The 17,874-nt window shown below is 40.6% G+C and overlaps 1 protein-coding gene across 4 annotated transcripts; it reads right to left on the reverse strand.

Moving 5' to 3' along the window:
• Positions 1-1,417: 1,417 nt before the first annotated feature.
• On the reverse strand, positions 1,418-17,059 carry vmp1 (vacuole membrane protein 1). 4 transcript variants are annotated; one of them, XR_015711843.1, is made up of 13 exons: positions 16,975-17,059; positions 16,122-16,225; positions 15,881-16,016; positions 15,709-15,799; positions 15,041-15,151; positions 11,798-11,965; positions 11,544-11,675; positions 10,266-10,346; positions 10,090-10,206; positions 7,013-7,074; positions 5,200-5,299; positions 1,748-2,468; positions 1,418-1,702 (listed from the first exon to the last, which is right to left on the reverse strand). XR_015711843.1 is itself a non-coding variant. In XM_087795406.1 (13 exons), the coding sequence occupies exons 3-13, from the start codon at positions 16,195-16,197 to the stop codon at positions 2,325-2,327; spliced, it is 1,218 nt and encodes a 405-aa protein (XP_087651532.1). In that variant the 5' UTR covers positions 16,198-16,225; positions 16,552-16,598; positions 16,668-16,706; the 3' UTR covers positions 1,418-2,324. The 4 variants fall into 4 exon arrangements, 3 of the variants coding, with proteins under 3 accessions (XP_087651532.1, XP_087651530.1, XP_087651531.1); XM_087795406.1 differs by lacking the exon at positions 16,975-17,059 and adding exons at positions 16,552-16,598; positions 16,668-16,706 and having other exon boundaries at positions 1,418-2,468; XM_087795404.1 differs by having other exon boundaries at positions 1,418-2,468.
• Between the last annotated feature and the right edge of the window lie 815 nt (positions 17,060-17,874).

Here is a 17,874-nt window from a genome sequence, read left to right on the forward strand (position 1 = left end):
CCTGCTCAGCTCGTCCCGTGCAGGAGCCACACTTTGAGAGGCTGGCCCAGCACCAGGAGCGCTGTCAGAGTCCCCCCTGCCTGACACAGGGCAGCGGGGGCACAAGGGATGGCCCACTGGTCCCCGACCGCCATGCGCACCAGCTCTGGGAACCAGAGCGCCCCCGTAGAGTCTGGCGCTACCAGTATTAACCTCAGCCCCTCCCGCCTCGTCCTCCGAACTAAGGGGAGTCTTACATGGGAGACTACATTTCCCATGAGCACTTGCTGAACATGGTAAAAGTTACGGTGTTTGCAGCAGTTGATGAATGTTTTGTTTCCAGACTTTTATTGATGAATGATGATACTAATGACGTCATGAATCAGATTGTAATGAAATATGATAAAAATATAACTTTAACTTTGTTTTGCTTCTGCTTTAATAGAAGAAAACGTACATTTCAAGGGTTTATAGAACAAATGATCATTAGAGGGTTTAAAAGAAAATTGTTTCAAAGAAAATGTTTCATGTGTTGATTTGACACGTGATCCAGAAAAGAAGCGACAATAACGTTCATCTGGACTTTATTATTGTTGTTGAAGTTCCACAGCTTCAGTCAGCTCACAGACAGGTGTTGCCTAGCAACAGTCAACAGCCAACACCAGTCTGATAAGCTAGCTGACCCGGCGGGTCCTGCTCCACCTGATGCATCCCATGATGCACCTCACCGCTCACTTACCTCCAATGATTGCACGAGGCCAAGAACAGAATCAGTGATGATTGACACGGTTTTATCATTAGATCCTCAACGTACAGAGTAGGAACGCTCGTGTTCAGAGTAGGAACACGTGCACGCACACAAACACATGTTCAGAGTAGAAACACGTGCACGCACACAAACACATGTCCAGAGTAGAAACACGTGCACGCACACAAACACATGTTCAGAGTAGAAACACGTGCACGCACACAAACACATGTTCAGAGTAGGAACACGTGCACGCACACAAACACATGTCCAGAGTAGAAACACGTGCACGCACACAAACACATGTTCAGAGTAGAAACACGTGCACGCACACAAACACATGTTCAGAGTAGGAACACGTGCACGCACACAAACACATGTTCAGAGTAGAAACACGTGCACGCACACAAACACATGTTCAGCGTAGGAACACGTGCACGCACACAAACACATGTTCAGAGTAGAAACACGTGCACGCACACAAACACATGTTCAGAGTAGGAACACGTGCACACACACAAACACATGTTCAGAGTAAGAACACGTGCACGCACACAAACACATGTTCAGAGTAGGAACACGTGCACGCACACAAACACATGTTCAGAGTAGGAACACGTGCACGCACACAAACACATGTTCAGAGTAGGAACACGTGCACGCACACAAACATGTTCAGACCAACACGTATTGCTTTTCCCACCTTTTTAATCCCAGAAAACAAAGTTAAGACTAAGACGGTCTATCATGAGCGGAGCAGCCGAACCCTGCGAGAGACCAGAACACACACACACACTCATACAGACCAGAACACACAAAAACACTCGTACAGACAAGAACACACACACACACTCATACAGACCAGAACACACAAAAACACTCGTACAGACAAGAACACACACACACACTCATACAGACCAGAACACACAAAAACACTCGTACAGACAAGAACACACACACACTCGTACACACACACTCGTACACACACACTCACTCACTCACACACACTCGTACACACACACACTCACTCACACACACACACTCGTACAGACCAGAACACACACACACACACTCGTACAGACCAGAACACACACACACACACTCGTACAGACCAGAACACACTCGTACAGACCAGAACACACAAAAACACTCGTACAGACAAGAACACACACACACTCGTACACACACACACTCACTCACACACACTCGTACAGACCAGAACACACAAACACACACACACATTTCAAAATCAAGTTAAAATCAAGTGATTCGGTGCAGAAGTGGAAGTTAAGTGTGGACTCGCTTGCATAAGGCTTTGATGCACTTCAGAGCTCGAACCAGCAGGGGTCGCCATGTAACACGTCGAGATCCTCACTCGACACACACAAGCGCGCGCACACACGCACGCACACACACAAGAGTGAGATGAAGAACTACAAAAACGACACACAAACACACACCTTCAGTTAGAACACACACTGGTCTTGGAGCAGCTCGACCGTCCTTGAGAACGCATGAGGTTTGTGGTGAAGTGTGTGTTCCCGCCGCACACACACACCTAGAGTCACTCGATGTTCTGTACAAGGACGTGTCGTCATCACTTGCTCTTCTCCTCGCAGTGTTTCTGCTGCTGCAGCCTCTTGCTGTAGCTCTGAGCCGTGGAGTTGACGATGGAGACCACGAAGTAGACCACCATCACCAGGACCACCTTCTCGAAGACCCAGGACAACCAGTTCTCGTCCTGGAGGAGACACACACGAGTCACTGATGCTGCCGTCAAACCTCACACAGATGCACAACAACCTCACACAGATACACAACAACGACACACAGACACACAACAACCTCACACAGACACACAACAACGACACACAGATACACAACAACGACACACAGACACACAACAACCTCACACAGATACACAACAACGACACACAGACAAACAACAACCTCACACAGATACACAACAACGACACACAGATACACAACAACGACACACAGATACACAACAACGACACACAGACACACAACAACGACACACAGATACACAACAACGACACACAGACACACAACAACGACACACAGACACACAACAACGACACACAGACACACAACAACGACACACAGACACACAACGACACACAGACACACAACAACGACACACAGATACACAACGACACACAGATACACAACAACGACACACAGACACACAACAACGACACACAGATACACAACAACGACACACAGACACACAACAACGACACACAGACACACAACAACGACACACAGACACACAACAACGACACACAGACACACAACAACGACACACAGACACACAACAACGACACACAGACACACAACAACGACACACAGACACACAACAACGACACACAGATACACAACAACGACACACAGATACACAACAACGACACACAGATACACAACAACGACACACAGACACACAACAACGACACACAGATACACAACAACGACACACAGACACACAACAACGACACACAGACACACAACAACGACACACAGACACACAACAACGACACAACTGGAAAATGATTTCAACATCGACAGAATCAATATGAATTCATGGAGATATTTTCTATTTTATCTTCATCTGAACTCATTTGTCTATAAAACAAGAAGTTAACGACCTTTAATGAATATTTTACAAAATGCTGAAAGAAATGATTATAAAAACATTTCTCGTCACCAGACAGTAAAACAACAGAAGAGTAAAAGTAAAATAAATGTCTCAGAACAAATAAAGATCATGAACATAAATTATTATTATTATTGTTGTTGTTATTGTATAAAGTTTAGAATATTCAACTTTATACACAACTTGCAAATAGAGAAAAGTAAATATAAAATTATTGGATTCATCTTTTAAAAACAGTTTTTATACAGTAAGTTTTAAAAGTTGTCTTTTTAGTTTAAATCAGACGAGTTATGAGAATGAAGAGAAAATAAAGTTATAAAGTTATCATAACAAAGTGTGAAAACATTTTTAGAAACAACATCTTTTAAATCAACTCTTTAACAACTTGCTCTTTCATTTTCTGAACAAACATTAGTTCCATCATGAAGATCATGGACATGAACAAACATTAGTTCCATCATGAAGATCATGGAGGTGAACAAACAATAGTTCCATCATGAAGATCATGGACATGAACAAACAATAGTTCCATCATGAAGATCATGGAGGTGAACAAACAATAGTTCCATCATGAAGATCAAGGACGTGAACAAACATTAGTTCCATCATGAAGATCATGGACGTGAACAAACATTAGTTCCATCATGAAGATCATGGACGTGAACAAACAATAGTTCCATCATGAAGATCATGGACATGAACAAACATTAGTTCCATCATGAAGATCTTGATCATGGATATGAACAAACAATAGTTCCATCATGAAGATCATGGACGTGAACAAACATTAGTTCCATCATGAAGATCATGGACGTGAACAAACAATAGTTCCATCATGAAGATCATGGATATGAACAAACAATAGTTCCATCATGAAGATCATGGACGTGAACAAACATTAGTTCCATCATGAAGATCTTGATCATGGACATGAACAAACAATAGTTCCATCATGAAGATCTTGATCATGGATATGAACAAACATTAGTTCCATCATGAAGATCATGGACGTGAACAAACATTAGTTCCATCATGAAGATCTTGATCATGGATATGAACAAACATTAGTTCCATCATGAAGATCTTGATCATGGATATGAACAAACATTAGTTCCATCATGAAGATCATGGACATGAACAAACATTAGTTCCATCATGAAGATCTTGATCATGGATATGAACAAACATTAGTTCCATCATGAAGATCATGGAGGTGAACAAACATTAGTTCCATCATGAAGATCATGGACATGAACAAACATTAGTTCCATCATGAAGATCATGGAGGTGAACAAACATTAGTTCCATCATGAAGATCATGGACATGAACAAACATTAGTTCCATCATGAAGATCTTGATCATGGATATGAACAAACATTAGTTCCATCATGAAGATCATGGATATGAACAAACATTAGTTCCATCATGAAGATCATGGACGTGAACAAACATTAGTTCCATCATGAAGATCATGGACATGAACAAACATTAGTTCCATCATGAAGATCTTGATCATGGATATGAACAAACAATAGTTCCATCATGAAGATCATGGACGTGAACAAACATTAGTTCCATCATGAAGATCATGGACGTGAACAAACATTAGTTCCATCATGAAGATCATGGACGTGAACAAACATTAGTTCCATCATGAAGATCTTGATCATGGATATGAACAAACATAAGTTCCATCATGAAGATCATGGACGTGAACAAACATTAGTTCCATCATGAAGATCATGGACATGAAGAAACATTAGTTCCATCATGAAGATGTTGGAGATAAAGACTCACCGCTGGAGCGCTGCTGCCGGCGTGGTGCAGCTTGTTCCTCTGCGCCTCCAGGTAGTGACTGAAGGGCTTCTGCAGTGAAGGTCCAACTCTGGGCACAGACCTGAGAAGAAAACACAGGAGGTTCTTACCTTGTACAGATCAGAGCAGTGACTGGTCCTCACAGGAGGAGACTGAAGCTTTTATACTCTTCAGCTCTTTGTCAGAGGCTTCAACCAGGAAGTGAGTCGCCATGATGTCATCACCTTTACCAACAGTCTTCTGGGGGGGGGGCTAGATCTGGGTGTGTGATGCCCTTATAAGGACGGTGAGACCACAGAAGGTCCAAGAACTATCAGAACATCTATAGATGAAGAAAAAGGACTAACTTTCTTCGCTCTTGTCAAATGTTAGTTTGTCGACAGCAGGACAAACTCAAACGATCAGGAGTCGAGAGCATCGTCACGAGTCATCGTGGATGAATGTCATGAAGATAAGAAGGTCCAGGACGAGCCTGTGGTTCATGTTTATACTTGAAGACCAGGATGATATGACTAACAGGAACACAGGAGACACTTTGAGGAAGAGGAAACTAAATATGTTTCTTTAAACTGTCAATATTTATTGTGTTAAATGATTTACATTTAAATCTAACAAAAAAAAAAGTTTCATTGAATTGAACAAAAAAAAGAAAAGAAATTAAGGATAGAAAGAAATTATATATATTTTTAACGCATGACTGCTTTAATTTTAAAGAAAAAACTAAACATAACTATAAGTGCGATAGTTTTAAATCAACGTTGGTTGAAAATAAATGTTACAAACACATTTTAATAGACATCTCATCATTTGTGTAATAATATCTGTATTTTGTGGAAAATGGGAAACAAAAAAGTATATTAAAGCTAAAATACAAATCTTTAAAAGATGGTTTCTGGCGCCCCCATATGTCACAACGTGTTACAGCACGTTCTCTTGTTTCCATGACGATAAAGAATTTTGTGTCAGTTGTGGTTTCATTAGTGGTTCAGTGTCAAAGTCAGTAAATATGAAGCTCAATGTTGTCGAACACATGTTGTCCAGTCAAAGTTGTGTAGTTACGTTAATTGTTACAATAATAGAGACATAAGAGTCATGACTGATCAATCGTTACTGTAAATATTCAATTAAAAATATATATCGTGTCAAAATTCTTCACTGAAGTGCTTTAAATATTTAAATGATCTTGTTTAATATTAAAAGATTATTAGATTATTATCTATTGTCTTGTTTGTGTGTCGTTAATCATTAAATGTTCTAAAATGAAATAAATAACCATCTTTAATGATGACACAGTTCTGCTGTAAATTCATAAATAAATCAGTACAAACATCAAGTATTAAACTAATAACTTTCTCTAGTAATAAATATCTAATTATTTGTTAGTTTGGAGTGAATCCAAATGAATGATTAATAAATGGTTAGAAAATAATTAAGATTAAGTGATTCCCTGATCTTTATTTACAGTAACACACGACTGAGGAAATGTTTTATTTTAAGAAAGTTATTGTTGGAAAGTTTGAGTGAAACAAATACAAATCATTTAGAGTTTGTGTTAAACATAAACAATAACTTTATATAATTCATATATTTGTCTGGTTGAATAACTTCACACTCGTTTCTAGAATCTTTTAAATCTAGTCGCATCACTTTTCCTTCTGGATCAAACTTTGAAGGCCTTCAACAGAAATGACTAGATCTTGAACATATGGATCCGTGTCGATCAGAACCAACACTTGACTTCACAGTTAACACCTGTGCAGGTGAAGTCCTAAAACGAAGGCCGGAGGGAACTCACCCGATCAGCGACACCATCTGCTCCACTATGTGTTTGCTGAAGGTGATGATGACGAAGAGTTTCTGGAAGAGGGAAAAAGGTTCGGGTGAGATTTCTCTGCCGAGGCGGGAACGTTGGGAAAATGTTCCACCAACTATGATTATGAGCGTTTTGAGGGAATAAAGCGAAGATAATGACAGAACAGAAGGACACACTCGTCCTCACATGTGGTCGCGCTCCTGCTTTAACTGCACTTTCACATGAAGAAGAAAACATGAAATGATTGAGTCGCGAGAAAGGATGAGAAAACAGTTTGAGAACGAGGGATTCACCTCTGGAAACAATGACCTAAACGTGGGAACGTGAGCTTTGAGTCTACAAAGAGCTTCAGTGTGAGTTCATCCAGGCGGGGGGGAAACCACAATATTCCAGAGAGCTGATTGGTGCAGGAGAGAGTGACACACGACCCCCCGGACGAACCCAGACTGCAGGACACGTCATGTCCACCGGTTCAACATCAGAATTGTTTCATTTCCTCCTCTCGCTCCATCCTCTCCATGCCTCCTACTGATGACCCCGTCAAAGACGGTGAGATCACCGGCTGGTACCAGGGATGGAGGTTTACAATGTCAAGACTCTCAGACGGACCCTCGCAGACGAGCATTACTCACTGGCCTGGAAGTCTCAACAATGTAGTCCCTGATTAGTTTCCCATCCTGAGAGCATCGTTTAAACTCTTTTGAAAAACTCTTTCATCTCCGTTTACGTGGCCTTCATGGGCCCAAAAAACCTAAACTAGAACGAGAACAATCAGCCGAGGCGGATCACAAGTGGACTCGTCTGCTCACTGGTGGAGGCGAGTCAGTGAAGCTGAAGGAACCAAGAACATCAGGTTCAATTCACGCAACTTTTACGGACTTAGCTTGAAAAATATGGACTGTTCAGTGACGTTACATTAACGTGGGGTTAACTTTCATTTGTTCTCCATCTCAGGATGTTAAGTTGTGGGGATTCTTTGAGTTCTTATTGCAAATCCTGTTCTATTGACCATCACTGTCTGAAGGAGTTTCATTTAAATGATTAAGGTCACTCACAACATAAACCTGTAAACCAGTGAAACTAACATATACAGTGCCTTGTGAAAGTATTCGGCCCCTTGAACCTTTCAACATTTCGCCACATTTCAGGCTTCAAACATAAAGATATAAAATTTTAATTTTTTGTCATGAATCAACAACAAGTGACACAATCGTGAAGTGGAACGAAATTTATTGGATAATTTAAACTTTTTTAACAAATAAAAAACTGAAAAGTGAGGCGTGCAATATTATTCGGCTCCTTTACTTTCAGTGCAGCAAACTCACTCCAGAAGTTCAGTGAGGATCTTTGAATGATCCAATGTTGTCCTAAATGACTGATGATGATAAATAGAATGCACCTGTGTGTAATCAAGTCTCCGTATAAATGCACCTGCTCTTTGATAGTCTCAGGGTTCTGTTTAAAGAGAGAACCATGAAGACAAAGGAACACACCAGGCAGGTCCGAGATACTGTTGTGGAGAAGTTTAAAGCCGGATTTGGATACAAAAAGATTTCCCAAGCTTTAAACATCTCAAGGAGCACTGTGCAAGCAATTCTATTGAAATGCAAGGAGTATCAGACCACTGCAAATCTACCAAGACCCGGCCGTCCCTCCAAACTTTCATCTCAAACAAGGAGAAGACTGATCCGAGATGCAGCCAAGAGGCCCATGATCACTCTGGATGAACTGCAGATAACTACAGCTGAGGTGGGAGAGTCTGTCCATAGGACAACAATCAGTCGTGCACTGCACAAATCTGGCCTTTATGGAAGAGTGGCAAGAAGAAAGCCATTTCTCAAAGATATCCATAAAAAGTCTTGTTTAAAGTTTGCCACAAGCCACCTGGGAGACACACCACAAATGTGGAAGAAGGTGCTCTGGTCAGATGAAACCAGAATCGAACTTTTTGGCCACAATGCAAAACGATATGTTTGGCGTAAAAGCAACACAGCTCATCACCCTGAACACACTATCCCCACTGTCAAACATGGTGGTGGCAGCATCATGGTTTGGGCCTGCTTTTCTTCAGCAGGGACAGGGAAGATGGCTACAATTGATGGGAAGATGGATGGATCCAAATACAGGACCATTCTGGAAGAAAACCTGTTGGAGTCTGCAAAAGACCTGAGACTGGGACGGAGATTTATCTTCCAACAGGACAATGATCCAAAACATAAAGCCAAATCTACAATGGAATGGTTCACAAATAGACGTATCCAGGTGTTATAATGGCCAAGTCAAAGTCCACTTCACGATTGTGTCCCACTTGTTGTTGATTCATGACAAAAAATTAACATTTTATATCTTTATGTTTGAAGCCTGAAATGTGGCGAAATGTTGAAAGGTTCAAGGGGCCGAATACTTTCACAAGGCACTGTATTTTGACTGTTTTTATCTGAAGCTGGTAAATACAATGACGTTAAAACACCACAGGTTTCAGCGACTCCTGGTTGTGTCTCAAGAAGATATATTTGAATCATTTCATATCTTAAACTCAAGCAAACATTAGAGATGAATGATCATGTCTCATGCTTGAGCGTAAAGTTAAATAAAGTGAGTCAATGATGGATTCGTTCGATCTGAGCAGCGTCATCCTGAGTCACCAGTTCAGAGGGAATATGTTGGAGTCTATGGTGGGAGTAGTTCAGCAAAGGATGAGCAGCTTGAGCTAGAATTAACATTCCATCATCGTTCCATCATCGTTCCATCATCGTTCCATCATCGTTCCATCATCGTTGTAGCGTCTTATCTACACGTTGACTGGTCAACGTTTGTGACTCTGGTTACTGTAACAAAACCAAGTTGTTGGAACATCTGTCATAAATATTTGTCAATATATTGTTGTCATGGTTACTCTTCAGTGGCCTCTCGACAGAGTTCACTCGAGGAGACTTTATGGATCCGTCAGGAGGTCTCCGTCCACATCATGTTTACTTAACGATGTTCTACGATGGTTTCATAAAACTACTGAAGAACGAATCAGAAACTCGTCACAGTTTTAAGCGAAAGCTTCAAACCTGTATATGCATCTTGACGATGGCTTTCCCGATCAGGGTCGCGCCGAAGAAAGTCCAGAACGGAACCAGGAAATGTCCGCAGGTGATTCCAGCCAAGTCGAAGAGAGGGTTCGGGATCTGAACGATCAAAGCACTTGAGCTTCTTTCTCCAGCACATGAGTAAAGTTTTCACTTACGGAGGCACAAGCCAGGATCCCGAAGAATCCCACCTTCTGCACCATGTGTTGGACGCCCATCTTGGCTCTGGTGACGAAGTCCTACAAGAAGAAGGATCGGAAACGATACATTTAAATTAAACTATGGAGTATAAGAGCCACTAAAACAAACGTAATAAACATAATATAAACAGCTCCGATCGTGTAATAAACATAATTATACAAGTTTGATCATGTATTAAACGTAGTAATACAATGTTAAATATACGACTTGTATGGTTGTGAACTAAACGACTTTGATTTTGTAAATATTGAATAATGAAGCAAACTATCATTTCAAGAGTCACCTGATGGATTTTAAACACCAAAGTCAGGAGAAGTTTGATCTGTGTGTGGATCACGTGGTTTCACTCAAGGAGGGAAGAATCTCTAACTTATTTTCTGCTAAATAAAGACTTTATATTAAATTGACATATATATGAAGATTGATGAGTAAAGTTTAAACGTGGAACAAGAAATAATTGTACAATATTTCTTATATCCATAAACACATAATAACTTACATGAAATACTATTCTTGTAGCTGAGAATAATAACGAGCAGGTTCTTTAAAAGTAAACACAAGATATTTGAATCACATTCAGTTTGAAGAGTCATTAAGTGATCATTAAAAACATGGTGAGGTCAAAGGTGGTCGATGGTCCATGTTTTCCCCTCAGTTCTGCTGACTCAGCATGTGATCTCAGGCGTCTGCAGTCATGTGACGCTTTCCCGACAGAAAGTGTCATTCAAAGGAGGAGAGGCGAGCGGGGGGGCAGCACGGTGGGAGCCAGCGCCCCGGGGGGAGGTTCAGACCAGTTAAGCTCCGGTGACTCACACACACACACACAATTACTGGAAGCAGAAAGGGGGCGGGGCTTCAGCTAAATCACATGGCACTATAGGGGCCTATCGTGGACCAGTGGGGCCACTACTGCATACATTATGATTAAAGGAAAAACCAACACAAATCTGTTTCCCGATTGGAGGAAATTCAGAAAACACTAAAGTCAGGTTTGTTAACCTAACATAATTACTCATTTAAGATATTTATTATAACCATAACTTTAAGTGTTATTTTATTTCTAGGGTTCTTTCAGGCTGAAGATGACGCTCATTGTTGTGGAGGCAAAACAAGCCGTGCTTTAAGATCATTTCGTTCAGGATTGTTAACGGTTCTGAAATCATCTTTATCAGATCACCTGCTGAGACACATTAACATCACCAGGTATGAATGTAAGGTTAACTTCAAACTCTGACCTGTGCACTCTCAGCCTGTTCCAGCATCTCCTCAAACTCCTCGTAGTCCTCGTCTTCAGGATCAGCTCCCGACTGACGAGCAGCTCTGGCCATGAAATATGGAGGCAGCTCTCCGATGGCGGTGCCGGCGCCCTGAGACGTAAAGAACCTTCTTATTTGAGAGAAGAGAATTTGTGTACATGTGTGGTGCCTGCTCTTGACACCGTCAACAAACACCTGTGCGTTACTTCTGGTTAGACGAGCTGAACACTCACCCACATACAGGCCTCCAGGCGGACCTTTGACATGATTGACAGGAGAGAGATGCTGTCCCCGGCTCCTCCAGCCTGAGGACACACAATCTGGTCGGGATATGGAGGCTCCGGGAAGTCGATGGAACCACACTCGTACGCCGCCAGAGTGACTGATGCTATGTGAGGACCCTGAAGGAACGAGGAGAACCTTCAAGTCAACCTGTTGCTAACATACCTCAGTCTTTGTTGACCGAACAGAAACAGATGAGGCTTCATGACACAGTTCATGAGGCTTCACGACACAGATCATGAGGCTTCACGACACAGATCATGAGGCTTCACTACACAGGTCATGAGGCTTCACTACACAGGTCATGAGGCTTCACTACACAGGTCATGAGGCTTCACGACACAGGTCATGAGGCTTCATGACACAGGTCATGAGGCTTCACGACACAGGTCATGAGGCTTCACGACACAGATCATGAGGCTTCACGACACAGGTCATGAGGCTTCACTACACAGGTCATGAGGCTTCACGACACAGGTCATGAGGCTTCACGACACAGGTCATGAGGCTTCACGACACAGATCATGAGGCTTCACGACACAGATCATGAGGCTTCACTACACAGTTCATGAGGCTTCACTACACAGGTCATGAGGCTTCACGACACAGGTCATGAGGCTTCATGACACAGGTCATGAGGCTTCACGACACAGGTCATGAGGCTTCACGACACAGATCATGAGGCTTCACGACACAGGTCATGAGGCTTCACGACACAGATCATGAGGCTTCACGACACAGATCATGAGGCTTCACGAAACAGATCATGAGGCTTCACGAAACAGATAATGAGGCTTCACGAAACAGATCATGAGGCTTCAGTCAGCCGCCAGATTTCACTACCGGTAATTTAAATCAAAAAGCTAAATTATACTTTTCCAGGTATGGAGAGATACCAAAGTCTTGGAAAAAAGACCCAACAGTTGCCGAGTCATAACATTTGCTGCGATGTCTTCATGAAAAGAAAAGGTTTTCCTCGAAACACCTGGACCCAATAACCACCAGCCCACCTGTAACTACCTGCACAGCAACTCTATTTTGTGGCCTGAGGGCAGCAGACGATGATCCAGGTTTGACATGATTATAAACCAATGATGGCAAACGTTCCTTCCAAACCAGACAACACAAAAGTCTCTCATCTCAGACGCAACTTCAACGATGAGTGTGTTCAAGATAACGAGTCACATTCTATCAGATCCCCAGAGACGAGTGCAAGGCACCGTTATTGTCTTCAGAACATGTTACTTGTAAACCAACATATTTCTCTCCTTAAACACCAGACAGTTTCCTAATAGACAATTCCCGGAAGCAGGAAATAAATAATAAAAGCTATTTTAAGAATTGGATCCTAAATTTATCAAACCAGAAAGGGTAGCTTAAAAAATAAATTATTGCAGGACCTGTAATTAAATCTTGACTTTAAAAAGAACATGTGTATTGTATATTTATTTCATCTGCTCCAGTGTTCAAAGTTAATACTTCACTGGTTAAATCCTCAAATGATTAAGTACTTTAATCATTATCATGTCGTGTGTTTCTAACTCCAGTCATTGATGATGAACATAAAAACAATCATGCTAAACACATGCAGCGTAACTATAGAAAAATACAGAACCTTTACAAACAATAACCGGACCAGACTTAGAAAGTTCTGAAGGATTCCCCCAAAACCATCTCAACATGGCTTAAGAAATGGAAATATTTATTATTTTATTATTTATTTTTATTAAGTAAATTATTGAACTAAGACTTACAGATAATAAGTATGTTTTAGATCAAGTTCAAGAAGTTGGATCAGTGAGAACTGTTGATGAGAAATGTCGTCTGGTGAAGAATAAAAAAAATACTTCCTCCTGCTTGATTTACTTCCTGCTACCTTTTCTTATTTATGAATGACCTTGACTTGCATCATTTCATTCAAGGTTTCTTGAAGAATAAAACAGTTTGTTTGTCTTACGACAGCAAGTGTTTACTTCAGCCAAGATATGAATCATTTGTACAAGTGTGTCTGTCACTAAGCAACATTGAAATTTAAATAAATAAACTGAACTTATTCAAAACCTGTTCAACAAACCTTCGCAGATAAATGTTTGAGAGTTTTTTGTTTTGGTCTGAAATCACATGCTTGTGATGAAATGTGACCAAAATCAATCCATTCCTGTTAAAGCTGAATAAAGCTTTTCTATTCTATTCTATTCTAAAGTGAGAAAGTGTACATTGACACAGACCGACTGGTATTTTACTAAGAAAAACAGGAAGAACATACAAATGTAAAAGAAACTCAAGTTGTTTGTGTCGTCTTGCCACAAGTTAGAAACCAAGGGAAGTCACTCATAGTCCATCAGACTCAGAAACAACATCTCCCTCATGAACAGGAAGCCAAGACTTTTATTCAAGATGATTCAGAAACTAAGTGGATAACAAACTAAATGCTTGGAGATGGCAAGAGATGTGGAAGAGGAGAAGTTGCGTGACACATACAGTCACATGACCATGTTTTTCCCTTCTTGGACTGGAGCTAAAGCAGCTGACAAAGCAAATGTAACATCTGTTCAAGATCTAGAACAAGCAGATCATCAACTTTCAAGTCAGTCTGAAGCCTCCCTCTCTCTCTCTCTCTCTCTCTCTCTCTCTCTCTCTTGAACTTATGTGGTTTTATGTTTTATATAAAGTTTTGGTGGAGATTGTTATGATTGACTGGTTTGCAAAACCTTATCAAGCTTTTTAATATCTTTCAGCCATTTGTGTCTAACATGTTTTAATTATTATTTCATTTCAAATCATAGACTATTCATGGTCTGGAAAATAGTTTCCAAAATATTTTTAAAATTAAGAAACAAGTATAAATACATAAATATACCACATGAATGAATTGCCTTTACTTGGTGAACTTTGATGTGTCCTGGAATACTCCACAGAAATACTTATGTGTATCATTGCAGTGCAGGTTATTTTATGGTTAACAGGTTTGCCTAGAAACCTGAAAAATACTTTTAAAAATAGATGCTCCATGAGTTTCTAACCTGAACGAAAGAACAACCTTTTGTCTCAACATATAAATCATTGGTTCATTTTGAAATCAAATCCATTTGAATCAAAAATGTAATGAATAAATAGTTTATTTCACACAAGTACTTGAATAAGAGGTTTGTTTATATTATTATATTATTATTGAAATAGAAGTGATGTCTCACCAGATAAAGCAGGAAGGTGTGCAAGCCTGTCCCGAGACCCACCGAGGAAAGGATCCCCAGACCGACCCAGTAAGCGCACCAGAGGAACCTCTTTTCCAGATACTGAACCAACTGTAAAACAAACAAAACAGTCAAGATTAAACTTTGAGAAGATAATTTAAAATAAGAACAAAGAAGCAAATGATAGACTTAGATTGTATCATCTTGTTCTTTCTCTTTATTTCTTTGTTCTTGTTCTTATTTTATTTTTATTTGTTTTTTATGAAAAATTGCTGTATTTGCTGTGGATAATTGGAAAAAACAATTTCCCGAAGGAGACATATTTAGGGATCAAAGTTCTACCGAACCTAAATGACGTGGCATTAAAAACACATTATTGAATCTATGTTTTGAAAAGGAGGTTTAGCTTTTATAAGGAGGGGCAGTATTGGATCGTCACTCACTCTTCACGAGCTAAAATAAACACTGTGCTCCATAGAAAAGTCCAACATGTGGTTACAGGTCCATGGAAATAGAACTTAAGTGTTTTGTTAATGAACAGTTTGGACACAGAGCCTTCGACCCAGTGACTGGACGACCAAAGGTCACACGACAACAGATTTACCATCTCACTCGCCTTCCATGCTGTCGTTATTATCAGGATGAGATCATTAACAACCCGGTCTTACCATTTGGTGTGAACCCTCCGTGGAGTAGGCGATCGAGAACAGCGACAATATTACAAAAACTAAGAACACGGTGCCTCGTCTTTCCCAGAGCCTGGTGGAGAAGAAGAAGATCATTAAAGATCCTTCGTTCAGTGTCGTCGTTCATAAAGTCAAAGTTCATAACATTTCTTACTTAAAGGTCAACTCCTTGAGCTTGATGAAGGTCTCGAGGAGGAAGTAATGTAAAGTGGTGACCGGTCGCCGCCACAGAACGAGTGACAGACGCTCGTCCTTCTCCTTCTGACGCCGCTCTCTGGCTGAAGACTCCACTGAAACACACAAGTCTCCCTCAGAAGCCATAGAAGCCTGTGATCCACCAACATCGTTCCCAGTGACACCTGATGAATGACGAGTGACGACGTTGAGTGACTGACCTGGTGACCTGCCATTCTGTTTGTCTTTAGGTGCTCGTCTCTGGGGCTGCTCACATCGGGCTCCATTGGCTGCCATGTCCCTCACGCTCAGTGTTGAAGGCGGTCTGAAGAGGACAGAGACAACTCTTGAAGAAGTCTCGATCAGGAGATATTGCAGGTCAAAGGTCACGAAGGACTTCCTATCAGACCCTGCTCAGTGAGTAGTTTCGTGAACATTAGGACTTGTATTTGACATTGTGTGGAAATAAATCCACCAACTGTTAGCAGAAAAGCTTTGTATTCCAGCAACAGCGGTTCCTCGTTCGTGAACTTATGTCGCTGTGACGCGTCTAACCAGACAGACCAGCCTCAGCTAACCGGTTAACCTGCTAATAACCACTAGTCTCGGCGGCGGAATGACAACTTTCAAGTCGACTATGCAGCGACTTACTTGTCAATGTGGGGCTGGAGTCACTCCTTGTTGTGAAAAGGCTTTTACTGCAGTGAAAAACACAGCGTTCGAGGTAAAACAGACAGTATTTTATAAACTATAAGTGACAGTCATACCGCGTTTCCGGTCCCCGTCCGTTCTCACCCGGAAGCAAATCGTATTTCAGAATAAAATAAACCAGAAGTAAAATACCGGTTAACCTTCGCGAGAGGAATAATCTTTGGACTTCGCTCAATAATTTACTCTTTTATGTTGCTTTGCGATTATTTAAACCGCATAGAAAGACGGGTTGTCGCGTGTTCCCAATAGCAATGCCTTTATTGTGAAGTGCAGAAAGACTAAATACGTGTATCGTGGTCCAATCGGATGTTGCCAGATTTTACCAGCCTGTCAATCACGAATCTTTCCGATCTCAAGACTCACAGTAAAACCTGCATCTTCTCTTCTGATCATCTGTCAGTCACTCGTTCACTCGTCTGTTCACGCTGACACTTTTATGATCCAAAACATCAAGGAGATGACGTCATAACAGACACGTGCTCCGGCGCCAGTGACGTAGTCAAAGGTTCCCTTAGTCATAAAGTCGACGCGTCATCGATGATCTATGATTTATTTATTATGACTTTTTTAAGATTCAGGTTTAATAGATATAGAAGAGTATGTGTCCTGAAGCAACACACAAATCCTTTAATTGACTGATCCTTGAGCCCAGACCTCCTGACACTTGAGCATCAGATATAGAGATATTTAGATATAAACACTCTTTGAATCGTTATAACTTATTCAATCGATGTATTCTGACTTTTAAGTACGATTGATACAAGAGAAAGAAAAAACATTTAAATAATTTGAGATGAAAATATAAAAGAAACATAGCAAATACACTTTTAAAAGATAGAATCTACTTGAATGTTACTATAATGATGAGTTCACATCTAGGTAGAACTTTATTTAGGTAAAGTTCACATCTTGTGCTCAAACTGGCTGCAGTTCTGTTCAATACACGTTTCATATCTTGAAGAAATGGACCAACAAATATTATTTGAGCACATTCTTCTTCAATTGTTTCAGGTTTCCTGCTGTAAACTCTGTCTTTTAGAAACATTTTAACTTTTGTTTTTTTTGTTTATATTCTGTCTATTAGTTGATTATTTTTTTCATTTTGTTGGTTATTTATTTTCTTGAATGTCTTAATTTCTGTTTAAGTCTTTTATTGTTTTAAGCGTTTAATGTCTTTAATGTTTTGCATCATGTCAGACAGAACTACACTGTACGTCTCAACACATGCATCCGTCTCCACATCTGTTTTGAATCTTTCCAGAC

The sequence above is a fragment of the Callionymus lyra genome, chromosome 7 (genome assembly GCF_982586985.1).
Source record: "Callionymus lyra chromosome 7, fCalLyr1.hap1.1, whole genome shotgun sequence".
Lineage (NCBI taxonomy): Eukaryota > Metazoa > Chordata > Actinopteri > Syngnathiformes > Callionymidae > Callionymus > Callionymus lyra.